General features: G+C 35.3%; 3 protein-coding genes across 5 annotated transcripts in view; 1 reads left to right on the plus strand and 2 right to left on the minus strand.

Moving 5' to 3' along the window:
• The window catches only part of LOC139688226 (integrin alpha-PS3-like), a 60,299-nt gene extending 57,075 nt beyond the window's left edge, over positions 1–3,224 (plus strand). For both annotated transcript variants that reach the window (XM_071585667.1, XM_071585677.1), the window contains one exon: positions 5–3,224. In XM_071585667.1, the coding sequence (XP_071441768.1) occupies positions 5–40 (36 nt within the window). In that variant the 3' untranslated portion in view covers positions 41–3,224. The remainder of the gene's footprint in view (positions 1–4) is intronic.
• Positions 3,225–4,479: 1,255 nt separating this feature from the next.
• LOC139688234 (PTS-dependent dihydroxyacetone kinase 1, dihydroxyacetone-binding subunit DhaK-like) lies at positions 4,480–18,730 on the minus strand. 2 transcript variants are annotated; one of them, XM_071585688.1, is made up of 12 exons: positions 18,477–18,726; positions 18,193–18,367; positions 17,949–18,040; positions 17,654–17,752; positions 15,232–15,349; positions 14,806–14,891; positions 13,202–13,361; positions 12,876–13,123; positions 12,594–12,771; positions 10,907–11,178; positions 5,564–5,700; positions 4,480–5,059 (listed from the first exon to the last, which is right to left on the minus strand). In XM_071585688.1, the coding sequence occupies exons 1-12, from the start codon at positions 18,609–18,611 to the stop codon at positions 4,942–4,944; spliced, it is 1,818 nt and encodes a 605-aa protein (XP_071441789.1). In that variant the 5' UTR covers positions 18,612–18,726; the 3' UTR covers positions 4,480–4,941. The 2 variants fall into 2 exon arrangements, 1 of the variants encoding a protein (XP_071441789.1); XR_011700731.1 differs by having other exon boundaries at positions 4,953–5,059; positions 11,089–11,178; positions 18,477–18,730.
• A 2,948-nt stretch (positions 18,731–21,678) lies between these two features.
• Positions 21,679–22,570, minus strand: LOC139700066 (U6 snRNA-associated Sm-like protein LSm4). Its single transcript, XM_071598551.1, has 5 exons — positions 22,506–22,570; positions 22,394–22,435; positions 22,221–22,319; positions 21,955–22,153; positions 21,679–21,850 (listed from the first exon to the last, which is right to left on the minus strand). The coding sequence occupies exons 1-5, from the start codon at positions 22,506–22,508 to the stop codon at positions 21,765–21,767; spliced, it is 429 nt and encodes a 142-aa protein (XP_071454652.1). The 5' UTR covers positions 22,509–22,570; the 3' UTR covers positions 21,679–21,764.
• Positions 22,571–22,621: the final 51 nt, after the last annotated feature.

Below are 22,621 nucleotides of genomic sequence, written 5' to 3' on the forward strand. Positions count from 1 at the left end.
TCAGATGGAGGAAGCTTTGACAGGAAATATGGTTGATTGAGAACCCTTCCTTGGGTGGGTCAAGACTTCATAGGGAAAAGAGGTCAAGTGCCAAAAATATTCCGAGTTACACATTATACTGTGATGTTTCAGTATCTTGACTGTAATACCAATGCCTCTCCAGAACACTGAATTGGAGTTGCTGCTTCATCCTTTTTGTAACATACTTCAAGAGACTCCTTCATTATTGGCACCCTTCAAGAAGTTTTCTCTTGATCGATATTGGTACATATGCTGCTCATTTATGTCTTCTCCCAATGCTTTTTACTTTTGCATCATATTTTCAATGTATTTTCTTTGTAAACATTAGGACCAATTGTGGTGAATGTTTCTTCTGATAAATTGGGGCTGCTGAGTGGTAACTACATTTCTGAGTGAATATAGAAATGTGTGGGTGTGTGCGAGAAATTCCAATTAGAATTAATGATTAATCAGGGTAATTAATCATGTCACCTTGATGTAGATGATCAAATCAAAGAATTCATAGATTCTTGTAATCCTAAAAGAATTTTAAGGTGGAAAGAGTTAGTTAAGAAAGAAAAGAAAAGTTATCCCTGAGGAACAATTGTAGGTAACTGTAGAATGAGGGTGCCACAACAACTCATATTATGTTTCCATTTCATCATTGGCAGAACAGTTATTTACACAAATGGTTATTCTCCCCTGAAATGTGCTTTGAAGGCACTGATAGAAAAAATATCATTAAAACATGCTTTCACTGCATTTCAGTAAAGAAACTTTACATCAATGAAACCGTTACAGTGATTTTCAGGATTAAATATTTTCTCTTAAAACATTTTATCCATCTGCATTTTATCAGAGAATGTTCATAACAGCAAGAAAAGAGCAAACTTGTTTTCCTTAAAAATGTGGGGTGGGTTCCAAATCAATGAAATATTATCATAAAAGATTAAAAGTAATGATATAAATATGATCTCAAATCATGAAATTTACGAATATGATGGCTCACATCAAATTTAACTACAGCTCATTCTTCTGTATGCTTCATTTTTGCCACTGCTTCTTTATTAACTCATCTTGTGTATAGGTTGATATTAAGCAGAAAAATATTCTCTAGGTGATTCTTTGATAGCTGCTATTTTGGTAGGGAACATTCACATCAATACTTCCATCCAGAATTTAACATAAGCATTCCTAAGCAAAATCAAGAATTTTTTATTTGGCCCACTGATTTCGCAGTAAAAATATGTTTGGGACTCAGGTGAAGTAATTTTGTAATAGTGAAGTCCATCCAGAAGGAATCTCAAAATCTCATACAGGTTGCCTAGCCCAGTGAAAATTAAGCGTATGATGGACAACTGAAATCAATATTCGGTTCAATAATCTGTACATATGTACATTCTGTGATATGAATAGAAAATATTTTATATGACCATAAAATTTTAGATGAGGATGCAAGTTTTAAATAAATACTTAAGTTATAGTCATCTTATTTTTAAGAAATAAGCTTTTTATTCTATAATTTTTAATGACTCTATGATCTACTTATTTTATTCAGTTTCTATCAGACTTATGTGATTATTAATTTAAATCTTGTCACAGTCTTTTCATTATAAGTTACTTTTTATTTAACTTTGGACTCAATGTTTATTGGGCTAAAATGGCACAAAAATAGGAGAGATATGGATAAGAGAAAAGTCATTTTATAGCAATAAAAAATGGGTATATTTATTATTTTCAATGATGGAAAATAGATAACTGAATCACCTGCAGTGTTAAAAGCCGACAGAATGATCTTTTAATCATAATATTTTCAGCTAATTATTGGGCAAATTAAGCCTTAAAGAAATATTTACGAATGCACTGAGTGGAATTTTCGTAGAGAATAAATGATCTACTTTGTGATTAGACCATTAATTATAGTGCATAAAGCCATTTTTGTCTCTTCATAATTGACAAACCATTTCTGTGTGCTCACCTTCATATTTCTGAACTATAATTTGCCTTCTTTAAGTCATATGAGTTATGAACAGTACATGATTAGGTATCTTCTATAACCGTACAGTGTACAGTAACGGCTTTGTTCATAGAAATCCACCTTGAAACGAATACTATTTTTTAACTTCAGGTTTCAGGTACATAATGAGTGTGAAATACGCATGCCATGGATATCATCAAAGCTTCAACAATATTATCTGCTCATTGGAAATCTGAACTTAATTTTAACTCTTTACTTCTGAAACCACTGTTTGCCAACCTGTTTCCGCAACGAAAAAATAAGCCTGTGTTATCTTCATTTTCCTTATTGTAGAGGTTATCATACTATTTTCCTCCAGCATTGTGACAATGATAATTATATTTAAAACTTACACTCTAGTCACTGCAATGTGCAGAATATCTGAAAATGTGATTTTATGAAATACTCTTAAATTGATTTTTGATAACTTTTGTGAACCTCAGTTCTAAAGAATAAACTGACTTAAACTTGACACCCTTATTTAATTACTAATTAAAGATTAACAACAAAATTTAACCATGTAACCAGTTGAAAAATCAAGAATTAGAATCCTTGTGTTTTGTTCTTTTTTATGGAAGTTATGCAGTAATTTCCATAAGTGCCATATCCCTCTCACAACCATTTGCTACTGCCTCATTGGTGGACTTGACCGTTGTGGTTTCACAGGCCTGATGCTTGATGACACCATCTACCAGTATTCATCCATACTAACATTTGGATTGATTATTTTCGTTGGAATTGAATATAAATTTGTTTCATGTCATATTCACTTCCCTCAGTCCTCACTGGGGGCTATTAGAGGCGAGGGCAGTTAGTTTCATTGGTGGTCATCAGTTGGCTTATTCAAAATATTTCATTTTGTAGTTGAGGAGGGCATTAAATTCTGTAATTTAGCATAAAAAGCAATCTGAAAGGTTGAGTAAATATATGTCAACTGAAAGTAGTTCCATCGTTTCTCCGAAGTTGTCTTCATAATAACTACACTGGACCACTTACTTTTACCACAATGATTTTATTATTTCGTAATGTTAATACCCTGTAAAGAATGCACCATATGTTCATTTAATTAATCTTGTTGGAAGTGCAAACTATAAAGAAGTGGTAGCCGCTGATTGTTGATTGAGGTTATTTGTCATAATTGTATCTATACAAGATATGAGATTGGTTAAAATTTAATGTGACGTAACTTATGTCAGACTGTAACCAAATGTATTGCCCATCAGTAAATGAATTTCTTAATAAAATAAACACTTCCTTAAGTTCCTTAACGTAAATAGTTGGGTCTCATAGTGGATCTAATGTTGTCGTTTAGAGAGCATTGAGATTATCAACATAGCAGGTTACAGAAGGAATGTCATTAGATTAAATATACACATTACTAGAATAAAATTCTTGGTACCTGCAATTATCATGATTAGCTCAGGTTGAATTTATCTCGAGGTATAGTATTGCTGTTACAGGAAAACCTATTTATTTCGTAGAAAGCTGTGTAGTATGTAAACTAGAATTGTAGCATTTATTTACAGTGAAACCTTGATCTAATATATGTCCATTAATATTTTCCCATTGCATAATTCATTTATTTAAGCCCCAAAATAAACATACAATGAAGGCTAAATCATATAATATTTTAGCATAAATTGCACTTCCATCTGATCCACCTTCATACTAACCCTCCACAAATCAGAAAGGTAGTTATCTATATGAGTGTATCACTTACCTCATTATGAAGTGAGCAGCTGATCCATCCTTTACTTGTTATCTTATGAGTTTCACACTGAGAGGTTGATTGCATTTTCTACATTTATACTAGTTTATTTAGTGTTGGAAGTTGTAAATTTCCATGTCCCCTTACCTGTACCTTGTGCCCCCCATATCCCACCATCAGCAATGTGTCACCAGTTGCAGACTCTTCATGAGAGACTACATACAAGTATTACTGAGGAAGTAAAAAGAAATTTTACCAGAGATAAATGAATATGATTAAATGCCTTAAAATAATACACTCAATTCTTTAATGGTGGAAAAGTTTTCAGAATGAGAATAAATAGCAGAGAGTGGAAAAGTGTCAAAGAAGGGGAAGATGGGAAAGGGGTCATACACGGCAAGCTTGAAGCTATTCTCTTCACCTTGTATCAGCAGTCTTAACAGGTTTCAAACATTCCAGTCAAGTTAAGCAGAGAGAATCGACACCAGCAACTTAAATTGCATCAAATAGTTGATTTACACGATTCAAAGATGTAGCCTGATATATAAGAAGCTTGAAGGAAAAAAAAGTTTGAATTCAAACAACAGAGTGAAATATATTAAGTATTTTTTATTCCAAGGGAAAAATACTAGATAACTTAAGAGAAAATGACTCGTTAATGACCAGTGTTCCCTAAAAAAAGATGCTGCATGAACCAATGCAAAGAATTAATGTCAAAAAAGCTGTTTTCATATGACAATTTTAACTTGAAAATTGCCATGCAATCTGTTAAACTCCCTAGTAATTGAACCACCAATGTATCGCAATATCCTCCATGTACACATTAGTCCTGCACACATTTTTTCAGGCTATAATCTGCTTGATTGGTTTGAGTATGCCTAATGAGGCCACTGACACAATGACAACACCATCAGTCAAGAAGTAGAAATGGTAGTGCACTCATAGTTGATACCTTAATCAAAGTCATTTTGTATGAGGGCATAATAACACTTGGGCATTGCTTAGCACAGTGAAAATGAAGGGGTAAAAAAATAATACATTCATCATATCTATGCCAGTTTTCTGATATACACAAGAAAGATCTCAAATAATTATTGACTTAAAATAATAAATGGCAATACAATGATTTGGATTTTAGAGTTTATTATCAGTATGAGAATATTTATAAAAGGTCAGCAAAATACATATAACATCTTAAACTGTTCTTCATATCAAGCTAAGATAAATGTCTCTTTAGCACCATGATGACTGCTTTCAGCCACACATATGCTCCATAAGCCCCTGCATCATATTCATGGAGATTCATTGCATTAACATAACTTGCCCGGCCAACTCTGAAATAATAAATTGTAAAAGGAAAGCATAAAGCTACAGCATCACAACTTATATGAATTCTTATTGCGAACTGCCTCTTGTATCAGGGCATTGTCCATTTTTGAGGGTAATTTACTTGACCCAATGGATTTACAAAGGATACCATATTTAAGTTAGTATCTGCACCAATTTTCCTATAGTTGGTAAATTTTACATATAATTCCATCAAATTGTAAGTTTGCATTATTCTAGCTTGTAATTTCAGTTTGTTAAATTTATCAATTTGTTTCTCAGTGAAGGTTTAACTATATGCTTTTAAAATAAATGCTTTGCTTTAGCAGAAATTCAGGACAGAGATAATTAGTTCATTTGAATGTGCCTTGAGGTTATGACCATGCATCTTGATAACTGTTTGCCTGACAAGTTCACAATGTTTCAGGAAAATACAATATGATTCCAGATGAAATATACATTGCCTGGGCAGAGATATACTACATCACAGCTCAAGAATTACAGCAACTTGCCTAGCAGTCATTTTTCCTGTTGCAATACATCCCTTCTCTGCTGCTTCCAATGTTGCATCTAGAGCCATTATTATATCATTTTTGCTTTTCTTTGATGCTAGCAGATACTTTGTGCAAGCTGGCTCCATTACGTCCACCTAAATATTCAAGAGTTGACACAACTTGTAAGATAAATTTAAATTTTGCAACAGGTGTTGTGTTAGAAATTTTTAAACATTGGTAGAACAACAAATTAGCCCACTTGATTAACATTTTTTCTTAAGTTATTAATTATGTTTAATTACTACCATCTAAATAACAGTGGTAATGTAAAACCTAGGTTTTATTTTCATGAGATTTTCATATTTTAAGGTAGTCTACTGGTTAAGGTAGATGGGGGCAATTACCAAATAAATATCTAGTATCTCCAAGCAAAACACAACCCAACATCCTACTCTACAACAAGATCCTCTTCATCTCCTTATACTTCCTTCCTCCCTTCATTCCATCCAACATCCAAATCCTATTCCTGCCTCTTCCTCACTTGCCTAACATTCTCCCCTCTATCACAGTCTTCAACATCCCACCGACGATCAATATGCTTCTAATCTATTTACCTGTCTCCTTATGATTTCTCCCAACCAACCCCTCTCTTCACCATACCAAGTACTTCCTCATTTTTTTTCTTTCTGTCCACTTCACCTTCTCGATCCTTCTCCACACCCACATTTCAGAAGCCTCCAATCCACGCTTATTATCCTACCTCAATGACCATGTTTCCACACTTTGCGTAACCACGCTCCATATCAGAGTTTTGACGATCCTTTTCTTTACATCGTTACTCAATGTCCCTGTCATCACTTCCCTCTTTCTCATGTAACCGTCCTTGTCTAAAGCAATTCTTCTCCTTACGTCCCTACAACTTTGACCATTTTGGTCCAAAACACTTCTGAGATATGTAAACTGTACCACCTGTTCTAGTTTTTGCCCTCCTATTTTAATGTTAAGCTTAGCCTTTTTCTTTCTGGAAAACTGCATAATCTTTGTTTTATTTACTTTTATTCTCATCCCATATCTATTGCTCTGAATTTCCAATTCACTCAGCTATGCTTGCAATCCCTTGGTTGACTGACAAACTAGAGCTTGGTCATCAGTAACCTAACTGATTTTACAAATTTTCCACAGACTTTCATTCATATCTCCAGTTCTTCCCATGAATTTTATATTTACATTATACATAGATCATAAGATTACTGGATTTCATTCGTAATTATGTATCTTAAAATGTCACAATATCTAGGTTTTTCCATAAAAATATCATTATTTATCCATTTCTTTTGCAAGGTCTACCATTTGAATGGACACTCACTTAATACCACTACATTTCTAAGCCTCATCTGACAAAACAAAATCAAACAAAGACTTTACATTATAATAAACCTTTCTTCAATTCTGTATACTTTCTACCTCCATTCCTTCCATCCAACATGCCTGTTCTATTCCTCCACCTGCTTACATATATTATACATCCCCTGCATCACAGTCCTCAACATTCCAACGCCAATCAAAATACTCTGCATCCACTTTTTCTGTCTCCTTTGGATTTCTATAATGACCCTATCTTCTCCCCTACCATGCATGATATGTCTTAATTTGACTTATTTTTTATACATTTTATTTTTTCACTCTTCTCCAAGCCCACATTACCTCATTAGCCTCCAATCTATGGATATCATCTTTCCTTATTGACCAAGTTCCATAGCATCAAAAACTATACTCCAAATCAAAGTCTTTGAATATTTTTTCTTAATGTCTCTGTCATCACCTCCCTTCCTTTTGAGCTTCTTTGCATCAAACACTTTTCTTCTTAAGTCGCTACTGCTTGGGCCACCTCAGCGCAAAACATCTTCAAGAGTTGTTCCACTTGGTCTAGTTTGTGCCCTCAAATTGTAAACATAATAGTCTTTTTATTGATAGAAATGAGCTCTTACGGCTAGTAATATATAATAAATGTGAAACTCCAATAGCCGTAAACAGTTTACCTTTCTAAACAAAGTAAAAATGAAATTAGTTGGCTAGCGCCACAAGTCAAGAAGGGGTAAAAAAGGATAATGAGGTAGGTAAAAGGGGTAAAAGGTAAAAAAGGAGAGGATAAGAAAGGTGAATACGAATACGCGTATTTTGGCCACAAAGTAGCCCTCTTCAGCGTACTGAAGGGTAATCGTCACTACAACACAAACTCAAACTCCTCTACCATCAGCCTCGTCCATTGGCTTTTGTCTTTTTCACCACCCCCCCCTCCCCCACACATGTAACACTATATATTCTTCGGATTGCCCTTACCCTTTCTCACTTCGACTTGTGTTGTAGTGACAATTACCCTTCAGTACGCTGAAGAGGGCTACTTTGTGGCCGAAATACGCGTATTCGTATTCACCTTTCTTATCCTCTCCTTTTTTACCTTTTACCCCTTCTTGACTTGTGGCGCTAGCCAACTAATTTCATTTTTACTTTGTTTAGAAAGGTAAACTGTTTACGGCTATTGGAGTTTCACATTTATTATATAATAGTCTTTTCTCTTTCATTAAAACCTCATTACCTTTACACTGATTTTGGAAGTTCCTCGCCAACTTTTATTCCTACCTCCAGCTCTCCCTTTGCCTCTTTTACTATTTTGACTGTGTATCTGTTGTGTTCCATGGGTGTTTCCTGGCTCACCCCCCTTCCTAACACTACCCATCCTCAATCTCCATCTGCCATATGCACATGAGCAATCTGAGATATGTACATGTTACAGATAAGTCACCTTTAATCTATGGTACTTACCCAATATCTTCTTTGAATAATATAATTTATTATTCTTATAAACAACCATTTATATCCTAAGTGCAGTCATTGGAAAAAATAGCCTGTACATTTATTAAAACTTTAGGAGCTCTAAAAAAACTAAGGTATTTCCTTGCAGCAAGGTATTTTCTGTCAAAAATATGCTTGTAGATAATACAGTAAAAATCAATTTTTTGATTCAGTGATGATTTTTTGGCAAATTAAAAGAAAAAAATCAATATAGCTTCAGATTAGTTTTTAATGGTATTATTTAATATTCAGAAGAAAAACAAAGAGGGCTTTTAGTCCAAAGAAGTAGTCACATGATTTCACTCCTCAATCAAATCCTGACATCTTATGCTGGGTAATATACGTATTCCCTCTTACTTTTGGTTCTGGTTTTCATTTTCCCACCTACTCTTTCTTATGCGCTTGTTGGAAAATCTCTCCCTGGCAGAGGGATTTTCCAACAAGAATCTTTCAATGGATTCAGGAGGTCAGAGGAGCTCATTTACAAAAGTAGGGGAACCATACTAATTGGGACTCACTCCTTATTTTTAAGTTTGATCATTCTTGGACAACGATCCTGAACATTAAAAAATGAGATGACCATAACTTTCACAGAAAGAGCTACCACGGTATTCTTTTGTGTTGGAGATTTTTACACAGAGCCTTGCTGCCTGCTCTCAGGATCAAAATGACGTAGCCAAGTTTCATTGGCCATGTTAACCTTCAAAATAAACTCCTCTTCTTCCAGTGGCATCAACTTTAACTGCCAACAAAGCTGCACAAGAAATCCTATTTTTTGGGTATCAGCATTCTTGGAACCTACAGTTCTAGACATGTCTCATGAGTAATTTTTCTGTTTCTAGCATGTAGGTGGCAACCAATTAAAGGCAAAGATATTTCTGATAGAGCTTTTAACATTGTTGGACTATCTTTTCTCATAATGGCAACAGCAATGTGAATATTTACTTATTTAAGAGTGACTGAAGCTCCAGGTCCATCTACCATAGAAATTGTCTTTTCTCCTTAAACCATCTTTTAGCTGTGCAATTGGGAAGTCTCCTGTAACATTAAATAGGCCTCAGCTGATAATCTGTCCAAGTGAAAGCAAAATTCCAAGCCAGCAGCATCATGTGTTACCTTCATTGTGATGCCACAGGCAAAGTGAACGTTTTTAAACAATAAAGGGCCCCTGCTGATGCAATACAAAATTCAAATGAAAGAAAATTATACCATATAAGCACTACAAATCAAGCTATCACCGTAATTTAAAAATAAATATAGTTATGCAAAAATCATGCCAATTAAAATGGTACAATCACTCATTATTGAACAGCCTGTGCAATTTACAGAGAAGTAAAAGAGGGCTAGTCTGGTAAATTTATAAGAGGGAAGCAAATATGGATGATTGTTATTGGAAAGAGAATATTATAGAGAGAGGAGGTGAAAGAAGAGCAAATATTTAATTAATGATAAACTGGTTTACTGGACATCAGCATGAGCAGTAATGATTGTGTATGGGTTGATTGAGATGGTACTCTGAAAGTGATAAGGAAAAACAGTTCAACTTTAAAACAGATTCAAACTCATGATAGGGGAGATTACAAATAGAGTCAAACAGATTGGCATCAGTGGAACTATTACTAGAATGGGGGGCTGTATTTAACTATTTTGGTGAATAAATGAGCAATACCGTTGAGAGCTGAAATATCAGTTGAAACTGAGATCAGTTGGAGCTGCAAATTATGTAATGAGTGGAAGGAAAATAGTTAAATAACAAAACTGTAATGCTCAGATATCCGAGATTTCCATGAAGCAGTAGATGAGGTCTAAGAGAGACATAATTTTACAATGAAGTGCTTGGATAGATTCCCAGAAATCACCTAATATTTTGATCCGTTAGAATACCAAGACCCTTTACAGATGACATTTGATAGAAAGGAATAGAGTTAATGGTGTATAGAAGAAGTTAAGGACAAAATGCCCCTTTACTCAAAATATTATCTCAAATTCCAAAACATGCTTACTTCCTAATTTTTATAATGATGAGTATACTATTGACTGTGATTATAGTTGTGTATTTCTAAACCCAATTCTTATTTTACTAGATAGATCAACATGTAAATATCATTAAGGAGAGAAATGTGAGCTCACGAAGAGATCACTGTAGGAGCACTCTCAGCAGTCAAGTGTGAGTTAGAGAGCCATCCATTGCTATTTTAATTTAGGGTTGTTAGATTTTTTAATTCTTCAGCTGAATGACAGGTACCATTTGTTTTTCATAATATTCTATCTGCTGCCGCTGTGTTTCTGATGCCAATGAAAGCCTGTAATAATTTTAATAGATCTGTCAACTCAGTACTTAGACAGCAGATGTGTTTACACTGGTCTGCCAGGTACTGGCAGATGGTATAAAGAGAGCCCTTTAGAACTGAATTTTAATCGATCGGGACTACAAAATAAAGAAAGCTAATATATAAATTAGAAGTATCTGAAATCATCATAAGCCAAATAATCCAGAATATTCCTTACCATTGTTCTATCTCCAATTTTGGCTCCCGAGTATTTAAGCATCCCATCCAAGCCACATCTCCATGCCTTTGCCCATGCATCTGCCCAGGAAAAACTTTCCCCAGCCATTTCATGAGTCTCTACGTCAGCCAAAGGTGGGGAGCAGGTGGTAAGTAGCAAACAATAAATACTACCAGCAGTACCAGCCATATGAGGTTCACAGACAGCGGCGAGGCAAGGCATCAATGCTCCAGGACAATCCAGGGGCAGGATATTCAATGCAGCCAGGATACCTTCCAGGTATTGCAATAAATAGTACAACAAATTATAATACATCCAGCTGTCCTCGGTTATACTAGTTGAGGTGAAGAAAGCTCATGTAAGATTACCAAGGTTAATGACTCAAATGAAATAGCTTCATAGGGGAATGAAGTTTAAATAAACAAGAACCCAAGAACACCAAAGAAGTTGGAGAAAATTGTGCTTTGGTATAATTCATTGGGCATTAGGGGAGAAAAAGGTAACAACTTGATTATTTAGAGATGTTTTCAAAATGTAACACATTTTCGCTTTGCACAATGGAATATTTCCGGAGGCTTTGGTAAAAGACTAATTAATTCGAAGACAGAGGCCTGCATTCAACTCCAGAGGCAAATTACTTATTTCATAAGAAATTACATATGTAATGGAATAGATACACAGAAAAGAATGTGTGTGCCATGGTTTGAATTACACATTCCAAACACAATATTCTATTTCTGTCTGATTGTCTTGGATGCACCTTCTGGAGGCCTTCTTGTTGGTAGCAGTAACTTCTGAAGAAGTAAATATAGGTTGTTCTTTCAATTTCATAATTATTAGACATTTTATTAATCTTTGATTGATGATGAAAATAGTCACTTTCACCTGATTACAATGCCACAATTTCAGAGGGTAAAAATCATTCTCCTTGACCAGGATCCTGGTCAAGGCGAACAATTTTTACATTCTGAAATTGTTGCATTGTAGTTACTTGTAATTTTGAGACTTATTTTATAAAAGCCACAGCTATGAGCAGCCATGTTAGATGTCATTTTGTGAAATTGTTGAATTATTTGTACCTAAATGCTCAAGTAATATGTAGGAGGAAGGGTATACTGTTTGCTGGGTCATATCAAGGGAATGGATGAGACTTGGATCACCAGAATTTTTCTTCAAGAAAGGAACAGAGGGTAAAGAGAGAAGGAGAAAGTCACTTGAGAATTGGGTGGAAGAGAATTGCAAAATGAAAACTATTAGAGGTCTAAGGAGACAAAGAAAATATAGAAGCAGCATAGCATATAACATATGTACGAATGCTTTGGGTACAATGGAAATAGATATAAAGGAATCAGGCAGTATGAGAAAGAGTACTTAGTTAAGTTGAGTTAGCTTCCTAAGCCATAAACTATGAACAAAATTAGTTTCTTTAACAGTTCACACCCAAATGAGAATGGGAGACTAGACATATGTCTGATCATGCAAAAAGGTAGATAAAAGTAAACAAATATGGACTGTCATGCATCTCCACAAAATATAATCCAACATAGTAAAGTCATGCATTTCCAAATAAGACATTCTTGGGTACAGAAGAATTAAAAAAATTCTTTATGATGTTTTTACAATTGACTAGTTTATTACAGAAATTAGAGTAACCATGGCACCTGCATTCAAGATAAAAGATAATGACCTTCAGCTCCACGCCGCAATGTCGTGCCACAGTCTCTATCTCCACACTCAGTATCCAGAAAATTAATTTTATTTTCTTCATTGATTAGAGCACACATGGCTTCTTGTATGCAGGTATGAATCAATTTTGCATTATCATTTCCAATTTTAGGCAGCTTCCATCTTTTGCCCATCTCTTCCTGAAATCAAGTGACAGTAGTAACTCTTTTATAGCTCATTCAACATTTAAAACCATATACTTCCCTATATTTATGCTATAGAGACAAAATGAAATCACTGTTACCTCTAAATCAATGTAGGGCACAGTATGTATGCTCAGATTTTCAGTGCAAGGAGCCAAATGAGTATGTGTCAAAGGAGAACTGCCAGGCCAAGCTGGTGCATTTGTCACAGCATCCACCCAATTTAAGACATTATCAAATACTTCATCCTCTGTTTTGCATTTAAGGACACATATTTGCACCCCAGACATGCCTAATGAGGTCATGAAGTGGCCAGCAAATATACGCAAAATTTTAATGCCGTCCTTACCTGAAATGTCAAATAAGAATAAATCAAATAAGCTCATTTGTACCATGGGATCTGAACAACAGAGACACAAAAACTTACTTAACTGAATGTTCACTTCTCTAACTACAATCCATTGCTCCATTTGAGTGGTTGAGCCAAGGTTATTAACAAGCAAAATTACTTCATTTCCATTTTTAAGTGTGAGACTTTCCTTTATTTTCTCCAACATTAAAGATACAATTTTGTTTGCTGAGCATAACTGGTAAAAAAGAGGAGAAACTAATTACCGGCATAACCATGATTTTGTGAAAATTTTAAATCAAGACAAACTTAGCAATTTTATTGGACAGATGAAAACCTTTTTTTATTAAAATACAGGAAATGCATGCACAAAGTTACATACATCAACAGCAGTGGCGTGAAGCACAGGAAGTGCTGTTTCACCAACTTAAATGCAGATTTTACTAACATATTAAAAAAACACTAAAAGTCTGTAGCCATTAGCTGATTAATGCAAGATAATCAATCTATCATACGCAGCACTCTCCACTGACTCTGATTTCAACTACAAGAACATTAACTGTAACAGACGTTAGAGTAGTAACAGTTGCGGACAAAGCATAGCTGGAAACGTCCTTGGATGAAGTTACTTGGTATTGATTTTCTTAGGCCAGCAAAACTTAAAGAGGTGAAATACTAAAAGTAAGTAGAGTGGAATATTTTACTTCAAAATGTATAAAATGTTGAAAGGACCACTTTGTATGGCATTCTGCTGAATTTTGTATTTCATGACAATACTTCAACAGATCAACATTACAAACAATATTTTTTTACATCAACATCAATATTACTGAGAATTAAATATGGCTGTTATATGTGTTTCTGTATTTATTTGCTTACACATAGTTTGAAGAAATTTTCAGTTTTCTTGTTTACTTATTTTAAGTAAAATATTGAACTTTTTCTAATCATATATTTACAACTTTACACCTGAGATGTGTACTTAAACTAATGTGAGCTCAGTGTAAAATTAAAATATTGAAAACCAGATACATCCTGGTGCATCCCGAAGGTGTTACTTTACAGCAGTTAACTTTATTTGTTGGTGTTTATAATATGGTTTTGATGGTCTGGCAGAGTTGTTTAAAAGAGTGTAAGTTGAGGTACAAAGGGTTGGTCAGATTGTACAAGGGGAAATTTAGGCCATTAGAAGGAAAAGTATTTCTTCCAGCGATGCTGGAAGGAAAAATGACTGTGTCTTGGGAGAAAAAGGGAAGAGTTCTCCTTTTTCCTTGGTAATGGAGTAGATAAAATAAGAGAGAAGGTCAAGTAGTGATCATTCACGATTGAGTAATGGTCCCATCTCATATCCAACTCTCATGCAGACCATGCATGCTTCCATTCTTCTTCTCATCCCCTGTTCCTCCTCCCCATTCCTCCATCCTCATTTCCCTACCTGCCTCAATGACTGGCTCCATTGCCTTCCATTGATTTTTGAAGCAAAAAGACAGAGAAGAGGAAAGTATGTATTAAGTATTTTCTCATAAAAGAAGTTGTAAGTCAAGAAATTTTACAGAAGAGAAATGAGAATTGCCATATTGACAGGGTCAAGGGCAAATATAGCAAAGGAATCAAGAAGCATTTGAGCTCAGGCATATTCATTTTCAAGGATACTCAAATGATCTCCAAATACAGTGACTTGCCTCAATTTTGCCAATTCCAGTTTCCCCATGGACTCCTACTCCCAATGCTATTTCGGTCTCTGCTAGAGTAAATGAAGGTGTTCCATCTGCAAAGGCAATGCCAAACTACCACCAAAATGATTTTATAGCATGGTTAAAAATAATGATTTCAAAATCTCATCCTACTCCGCAAGAGAAGGGTAATTTGAATGCCAGGTTGGCACAAACATTTCCAGAATTCAATAAATTTCTTTAATGTTGAAACTATTAAATATTCTATCGAAGAAAGAATCTCAGTCTGGTAACATATTTTAGTAAGCCTGTGAGGTTAACATAATGTTTAGTATCCATATTTCAGGATTTCAACAAAGGCCCAAGTCTAAATGATTACCCATTTACAGATTCATTCAATTTAAGTTTTATGAAATTTTTCCGACAGAATTTTACCTGGCAATATGCAAGGTGATAAACAGATTCCAATTGTAGACATTAAAGTCACAGCTTTTTTTGCCATCCAAGTGATTTCTTCAAGTGACTTCCCTTCAGCTGACATAGCACCAGCAATCTATAATCCAGCAATAATAAAAATGTAAATAATTAAAAAATATATAATGAATCACTAAATATATCAATGCAATTGGTCTTTCACACGTAATATTCAGCTATACCCAGTTTAATTATACACGTACAGATACAAACTTTTAACTATTACCGTTTCCATGAAATTTTCAAGATATGGATTAGTTGCATTTTGGAAAAATAGAGGGACCGGGAAGGCTAAAAAAAGAATAGATTCTGAGACAACTGTTCAACCCCTACAGTGAATGTTAGTAGCATCATCATTTACACCTATTTCCTTTGAAACTACCCTAGGGTTACACAGGAAAAATTGTTCTTAGGGCCATGCAAACAAATAGGAAATCAGTCCTATAGATCCTTGAATGTACGATAGTCTATCATTCTACACAGGCTAAGTATTTACCACATTCTTTCCTTAGAATAAGTTCCTCAACTGCACTCTATCCAGGCTCTCCTTTGGTGGGTGAACTAGGTTGCATATTTAACATTCAGCCCCCTCTGCCTCACTATCTCATGATTAGTAATCTCGGGAAAGTTCCTTTCCATGTCCAAAATGATTCTCTTCATGTCATTATTTCTTTTGAGGCTGAATTTGCAGGTGCCTGCACTTTGACATGAGCTCAAATGAGCACCAATAAATTCGTTCACATAAGGAGGATGTTCCATTTTCATGTATCTGATTTCAACCCTTTAATTCTAAGATCCATTTACTTTTCAAAAAATGTTCCATATAAATTTATATCCCAAATATATTGGTTTACTTCTATTACAAACTTTGAAAAAAAATATTAAATTAAGTGTTAATTATTGAGTGAGTAATGATTGACTTATTGAGCACAACTCCAAAGTATGATTCATGAATGAATATGTTTTTTTTAGTGCCAAAATATTCAAAACTTTGTTTCAAGAATACATTACGATATAAATCGTGACCAGAAGCAAAAAACTTAATTTCAAATTTCCACAGAAATTAGTTATTTATAATATAATTATGGCATAATAAATGAAAATTTCCAAAATATTGATAAAAGTATTATGTGTAGGTAAATTTTGAGGTCTAACAACATATTGTTCAGTAAAAAAACCATTATCATAGTAATCAAACTGAAGGTCAGTTTGGAAGGTGTCAGTAGATTTCACCTAATACTAAGCCCAATGGCATGTGAAATTCACACATTAGAGTAGGAGGGGCAGATCCTTTCCCAGTGTCACCTATGGTTTCCCAGGAAGTCCTGATACCCAAAAAATCAAATAGTTTGAGTGAAGTTGAGGGTTCCCAGAGAGGGAACCCACCTTACCCACAAATAGACCCCACATTAGAAATCTTGGGTTCAAAGTTTCCCCATAAAAGCATTTTTATCTCTGCCATTTCCTGGGCTATCTATACAATTCAATTGGGCTGATGGGGATTTTGCCCCTCTGCTCAAACTTTGTATCTCACATGGTAAACTTGCAGCCTACAAGCAATCAACTGTAATATGATAAGTGTAATTCAACATGTAATATATTCCTTCCTATTTAGTGCTTAGAGGTTTGGGTATAGAAAATTAATGAAATATGAACAAGGATAGAGTGGATCCAAAGATGTCAATTATTGAGTTGGAGCAAGAATGGATTACAGACACTCTAAATAAAAAAAAATAGTTAAGACTTTAAAGTTGAGCACAATTGTTGATTTGGGGCATAATAAAAGATGTTAGGGCAAACTGGAAGACAGGAAACGTAAATGGAGGAAAAACTGAGTTCCATTTGGTTATTGAAAGCCATATAATAGATGGGGCACTGTTGGGAGCTAAGTAAAGAAGAGAAAGGCAGAGCATTAGATTTTTGGATGGTGTAAATTTAATGGATCTTTAAAAAGTTGACAGAAATCATTAGGAACTAATAAAAAAATAGTTTAAAAAATAAAGAGTTTAAACTGGGAGGAGGCATTTTTTCCAACAATGGCCACAATATTGTTAAATGATTGTTTGGCAATGTCCGAAATTTACCCCTAAAGAAGTAAGTTGAAGTCCCTCCATCAGTTACCTGGGATTAAACACTCTTTGGTATGGTCAGAATAAATCAACAATTACTACATTGAAGCCTGAAATAGTAGAATAAATTACTACATTGTTTCTATAGGATTTAGGGACATAACTGAGGAAGATTCTCTCATCCATCATCCACGGAATTATAATGGAGCTCAAATAATGATTAATTCAGTTCAATATCCACTGGTGATGAGCCTTGACAGTATATTACTATTCGAAAACAAAACACATAATGTCTACTATTATGCACCAAGTACCTTAAAAATGAGAACTAATCCAGCGAGACCTCTCCTTCCAGCATATTCTAATTTTGAATTCTGGTGGGCACAGTCCTCTCCAACAATTACAGAATCCACCTTTAGGCACCCAGAGAGTAAAATTTGCATTAATGAGACTATAAAATATCATTAAAAATAATGATTATTTTCTATCATATAAGACTAATGAAAGACTGAATTTGGAATGTTAACGATGAAAATAGAAAAGAATTTTAGGGGTAGTTACGTGAACGTATCTCCTCTAATTTACCTAGTTTTGTAGCTATTCAATTACCTTAATGCCAACCTTAAGTGCTTTTTCTACTGCTAACCCAAAATTCAGACGATCACCAGTGTAATTTGGTATGACAACCAATACGCCAGCACCTACAAAAATTGTTCCAGAGATATTACGCACTTGCTTTGCTCACCAGCACTGATAACTCTAAATATTATTTCTGAATCAGTGCTGGAACTAGAAAATAAAAAGCAACAGATATTTGAGCAGATACTACTCCAAATATTACACATGCACCAACCCTTATTAAATGTGGACAACTGCTGTATTGCCTCAAAAACTTGTGAAGACGGAGGAGCAGCAAAAACAGAACCACTTACAGCTGCCGAGAGCATCCCTTCTCCAACATAACCGGCGCAGAAGGGTTCATGGCCCGCGCCTCCGCCCGAGAGCAGGGATATTTTGCCTTGACGTATCTAAGAAAGTTACATATTGTGGGGTATTAAGAAATTTAGTCCTTTTAGAAACAAACATTTAATTACAATTCGTTCACTGACATAGATAGGTATGATCAAGTATTCTTACAAAATTAGAAAATACTATTTTCGGAAATGTTTTATGAAGGTGAAGTAATTCTCTGTAGGCTATTGCCAAGCCTTCCATCATTTCCTCGACAGAATCTTCTCTGGCATTCACGATTCTTTTGCATACAGTAGTCATTGTAAACGAATTAATTTGTGAAGTACGTTGTGTAATGCAGTCTCAAAATCAGAGCTCGAGGCGTAGTTACGAATCACAGTGCCAACATGCGGAAATTCACGTATTCCAATGGGAAATAAAAGGACTTCATTATCATTTTGTTTTCCTTGGCTTGGAATGCTATGTTTATGTCTAGGGTCGGATTTCTGGAGATATTTTAAACCAGAATCACTTCCGTAAGATACCCCATTTTTAATCTTCAGTAAATGTCGCGGTTGGCCGTACTTAGATACTTGGTAACCCCGTGACTAAGGTCATCATTCCTTGTGATAACCCGGGTCTCATGCTTGGTAAAGGGTGGTAGCATAGAAATATATCATATTCTATAGTTTTATACTTCCATTCTTCGGCTTAGTTTCCTCCATGGCTATAATTTCTGGAGGCATAATAAATTGGACACTACATGTTCATATCCTATTCAAACCTGGGAATTTTGATGAGGAGCCTGCCACATGTAGCGATACTTCTTTCATGTCTTAAGCGTTCGATGTCTTCCATCTTCACATCACCTCAAATTACCATCTCCACGACAAAGTACATCCGAAGAAAGGACCTAGGCGTTCGCTTTGGTTTCCAGTGCCTTTCCCCTTAATGTTTGTTTGGTTCTCAACGACTCGTGACATACGACATATACCCTCTCTTTTCATAACGTGTGACCAAGAGCTAAGGTCAAATTTTCGTACGGCACGTTTTGAGGCCTTCTAGTGCTTATTTGGTTGTTCGAGCTCGATCCATGGATTTCCTTTCCTTCGATGACCCAGTCGTCGAGATATTGCGACCATCCTAAGTTTTCGTTTGTTTAGACTCAGAATCGGGAGATGTTATTTACTTCCCATGTTAATCTTCATGCTGGCTATAACCGTGGCTCTAGGTGATTAGTGGACTGCTAACTACAGCATACTTCGTAAGACATTAAAAACACAAGTAGCTTTTGACGTGTTTTCCTCTGGAGAGGAAACCATAGATACCGAGTACGCCATATGATGAGCACGATATACTACGCCCGCTGCGACAATGTGACGTATTTTAAATTGGGAAATTTAACCGGAGGTCTTATAATACACGATATTAATGTATACGTTTAAAGGTTTGAATTACTTCATTATCAGAACAATTTTGGCCATGGAGAGAGTTGAGAAACTTGTGGAGAAAGGGCACCATTGCTACCCGTTGAAGGTGTGGTGAAATCGAAATAATGAAAAATATAGAGGCGCGCAGATTTTTGCTGATCACTCGTGAACGTTATTGCAGGTCATGAAAGAGAAAAATACTCTCATGTGCCCAGTATGCAGAGTAGGTACTAATACTCATTTTGTTTATATGTCCCTGAAAAAATGGAAAGCTTTTGCTCATTAATATTCTCTGAAAATTAGTTCCACTGCCCACATAAATCTTTCCTCGAGTTAATTATGATCTGTGACCATAGAGCTCATGTCATTCAAACTGCATGGCAAGTAAAATTCACACATTCAGGGAAGGGAGGGGGTGTAGTTCCTTACCATGTGCCAACTGTAGTTTCCCAGGAAGTTCTGGTGCCCAGAAAACCCGACTCAGTCTGTGGAGCTGTCAGAGAGATCACCTGAACTTCTTCTACTTGACTACATGTTATTTTTACTCTATTTCCTGGCTTAATAAAAAAAGTCTTCACTTCGGCAGATAAGATGAAATTTATGCATAGCATACAATAGTCAATACAATTTATTTGCATGAACAGAAGGCAATCTAGTTTTGCTTACATTCCTTAGTGAGTGCTTTGGAACCAAGGGTTGGTGTGCTAACAGATTTAGAGATAGGATACAACTCCAGAGGATATGTTGTAAAAGTCATTTGTCTATTTTGACTGGTTTGATGATTGCTAATGTAACCTTCCACTGAAGTCATTCTGTGAGTAGTCAGTTCACTGCTGTAAATTTCCCTTGGTTTAATGCTGTGAAAAAGGTGTCACTGTTTAGTGAAGAGCTGTCCATGATTATAATTAAGTTTGGATGGTACATTCTATCAACGCCTTTAAATGTATGCAGCTGATAGTGGGGTTCATTGCATAATTTGCTTAGGGGGAAGTTATTCCCTGAATATATCTGGTGACATAACAGAAGAGGTCAATTAACATACTTGAGAAAACATGCCATGGGATTAAAGGATGGAGGTGAGGGGTTAATCACAGAGAAAAAATCAATGCCTTGAAATATCAAAGGCCACTAGCTCGCAGTGATTCACAGATTCTGAGCTGGCTTTCAATGTAGAACCTTTTTGGCCACAACATTTATCCATATTGCAATGACAAAGAAACCATCTATAAGTATTCTACATGCAGCAAACCTCAGCAGCCAAAACAGCATACCTTGAAATATTTTATTAGTTCAGCACTGTGACTGTTTCTTTCTACAGGGAATATGCATCACTGATGGGAAGGAGATACTTCCCTTGTCAATCTAATGATGATATTTAAAAATGACATCAATTTTTACTATGCACCGAGAGTACTAGCATAATTTGCTCTCATATACCAAAGAAAATAAAAATTCTTAGTTGCTATATACTTTTGCTAATGAGCGACAATCATAGCTAAATTATAAGTCACATATGTTTTGGCCCATTGAAAGTTTTCAACGTTACAAATTTTTTAAATTGGAGTTTAATCAAAGTTGGAGCATGGATTTTAAATCCCTGTGGAATGTATGCATCGAATGTGTGAATTCAAAATAATTGCTCACTATTGATGATTAGGTAATGTTGCCACCAAATACTTTTTAAATTTAGTAATACTAGTGAAGGTCCATCTTAAACTTCCAAGTGGCATCACAAGTTTCACATGCAGAACGAATGCTCACCATCAAATCCATTTAATACAGTGGTTAATCGAGAGCATTTGGCAATATGGCATGCAAAACTATTGTCCCATTTATCATACCCATTCAAGTGAGTGATTCCTTCATAATAGAACATGCAAACTTTTATACCTAGTTTGAATCAAGACTTCTATTATTATTACAGGGTATATGTAATTTTATTACATCAAATAAGAGAGTAATTATAAATATTTACATAGTAAACAAGTTCATCAAAATTCATAATTACAATAATAGTACATATGAATTCCTTCAACAATTTTGGCTACTTAATTTTGTCTTTATTGCCCATGTTACGCCCACCCATTCCTCTTCCCATTGGCCCAGAACGTCCCCTCCCTCCAAATCCACCTGAAAAATACAATTCCATTTCAGAGATACAATAATAACAATAAATAAGAGAAGAAAAAAATACACAATGATAATAAATAAGAAAAGTAATTCAAATACATTACCTCGTCCGCCACCACCTCCCCGCCCTCTTTGTCCTCCTCTTTGATTGCCTCCACCTCTTCCATCGCCACGACCACCTCCCCTGGCTTTTGACGCCACTTCTTCTTTAACCATGTCAATTACTTCATCAGGGATTCTCAAATACTTGATCGTGCTACCACGAACGTAACATTCGGGCATCCTCCAAAACTTGTCTCCTTCCTAGAGACATAAGAATTAGTACTACGGTAAAACGTCATTCACGAAACGCGATTGATTATTTTCTTACCCGCGAGGTACAGATGACTTCTCGAAGCATAATATTCATCCAATTATCACATGTCACCAGGTGCCCGTTGTATGTCTCGCCACTTTTCAACTCGACAAGCTGTAAATGAAACTTTGCTACTCAAATGTATTTTAACTACACAACTATGCTAATAATTCATGTCCATAGCATACCATAGGATGATTTTGAGCTGTTTTCAGCAGTGTTAATGGCAACTGGAAAGTAATATGAAAACATTAATCAAAATAATATACGCAAAAACCACGCTACGGGAAATTTCCTTACCATGTTGTTACCACTTTAATTTGTTTCACAGCCCGGCCGAAAGCTATGCATACAGCGGAAACAAACGAATAAAGATTAAGAGGCAGCGTTGCCAGCTCACGCTAATTGTCGCTCAG

This window comes from Hetaerina americana, unplaced genomic scaffold, assembly GCF_022747635.1.
Source record: "Hetaerina americana unplaced genomic scaffold, ioHetAmer1.1.p SCAF_1, whole genome shotgun sequence".
NCBI lineage: Eukaryota > Metazoa > Arthropoda > Insecta > Odonata > Calopterygidae > Hetaerina > Hetaerina americana.